The sequence below is a fragment of the Lottia gigantea genome, assembly GCF_000327385.1.
Source record: "Lottia gigantea unplaced genomic scaffold LOTGIsca_674, whole genome shotgun sequence".
NCBI classification, from domain to species: Eukaryota; Metazoa; Mollusca; class Gastropoda; family Lottiidae; genus Lottia; species Lottia gigantea.
Window position 1 is genome coordinate 7,551 of NW_008710297.1, and position 1,990 is coordinate 9,540.

At 32.2% G+C, this 1,990-nt stretch overlaps 1 protein-coding gene across 1 annotated transcript; it reads right to left on the bottom strand.

Annotated features, from left to right (window-relative positions):
* Window positions 1-52: 52 nt before the first annotated feature.
* Window positions 53-1,447, bottom strand: LOTGIDRAFT_176045 (hypothetical protein; the record flags this gene model as incomplete). Its single annotated transcript, XM_009065105.1, has 4 exons — window positions 53-292; window positions 625-735; window positions 943-1,032; window positions 1,235-1,447. The coding sequence occupies 4 exons, from the start codon at window positions 1,445-1,447 to the stop codon at window positions 53-55; spliced, it is 654 nt and encodes a 217-aa protein (XP_009063353.1).
* Window positions 1,448-1,990: the final 543 nt, after the last annotated feature.

A 1,990-nucleotide genomic window follows, 5' to 3' on the forward strand; every position in this document is an offset into this window, starting at 1 on the left:
TTTTATGAATATGTATACACATACTAAATTTCATTTGATTCCATCAAAAAATCTAGTTTTTAGAGCGTTTACAAGCAAATGTTGACGGACGGACAGGGTTGCCAACAATATACATCCACATAGAGAGATGTGGACGTATAAAAAGGATACATTGAGCATCTCCCTCTTTAATACTATCTTCGGGTGGACTGTTAGAACTTAATATCGTGGCGTTGGGGAATTCAGTCATTAACTGTTGCATGATGGTAGCTAATTTCAAACATTCGTCACCTCGATATACAAAAGCCTTGTTCTGAAATATTAAAATAAACTATGACTGATTTTCAAAAAACTCTACCGGTATATATTTTCATATTACTGACATATGTTTTGGATATACAATTCTCATCAGGAAGATTGGTTTTGAGATATTCAGACAGATTTTCCATTAACTAGAGCTCATCTCATGCTTATGAAACATGTTTCAGATATTCAATCCTCATCAGGAGGGTCAGCTTGGAAATTAGAGTCTGACAATTACATGTTTCAGATACACAATCCCCATCAGGAAGGTTAGTTTGAGACGGACAATTATTGTATACATGTATAAATAAAAAATCCACACAAATTAACATTCATACTCACCCTAACAAAAGGGGGAAAACTCTTGCCATAATAAGCCACTCTGTAATAACTTGGATCGCGTATCTTAGCTATACCTTCTAGAATATTCGTAAAGAACTGGGCTTGTTTTTGCTGAAAAAAAAATGGGGTAAACATCAGAGAGAATTATAGTAGTGTCAAAAATAGATCATTAATTGAGAGATGATAAATCCAATTCATAAGAGACAGAAAATCAAAACCTGATAAAATGAAAGGCTATATAATATATAATGTATTATAGACAACGTCAACACAATCTAAATTAATCATTCCAAGATAAAACAAAAGTAAAATAATTACCAAGATATCACTGAGTTTTTTATAGTTAAATAGTCTTGTTTCATATAAAACAGCTAATTCTTTACATAACGGTATTCCATATTCCCATGCCTACAATAAATACATAAATACTTCCTTACAAACAAATTAATATATTCTTTAGAAATTATATAGAATTTATCTACAAGAAGAGGACGAGAGAAACTTGTTGAAACGTTACATAAATTGTTGTTTCACGAGGATGTGTTGAGGTATTGATTAGACAAATACTCCTGAAAACTCTGAGTCTTTTGGAAAGAATAAGAAACATCACCTGTCCCTTATCAAAACAGTCGATAATTTCTAGATACAGTGTTTCTTTTCGTTCCCATTCTTCTTGACTAGGATACTTGGAATCGGCAGGGAAAACGTCATATTTCCAGTCTAGTATCTGTTGAGCGTATAACTGTAATGTTAGCCCCGCCTCTACGTAATTCTTGGCTCCGACGTGAAGTTCGTAAAGTTTGGTGATATATCTGATATACATCTCTTCTCTGTTGATATTCTTTTTATAAAAATTCTAAAATTAACAAAAAAATAAAAATTAACGTAAAGGGGCATTATAAATGTTAGATTTAACTTCTGATTCTGATTGGGCAATACCTTGTAGTATGAAATGAGGAAAACTTTACAAGGACAGGAGCATTAACCTACTGTTTGAAGACTTTAAACTGTCAAGGGATCTAAAATGTGCACAGTCTGTAGCAAATGAGACCTCAGTATATTCTCGCATCCCCAAAATTTTTTTCTAAAAAACCAAAAGAATAAAAACATCAATACATTTTTAACAAATAATCCGACTAAGAAAAGATGTCTGACTGAGTTATCTTTAACACAACAGACGTAATGTTAATGTTATCTGCCAAATTTCATGTTTTTGATACACGTTTTCTGAATGTAACCTCAATTAAATTGTTAACCTGAATTACACCTGCTCGAATTATCTGGCAGTCTGGCTACATTATCACTTCTGCATTCTTTCTTATGTAAACATAACTCAAGATGATTTTAGGATTTGTTAAATCTAAAG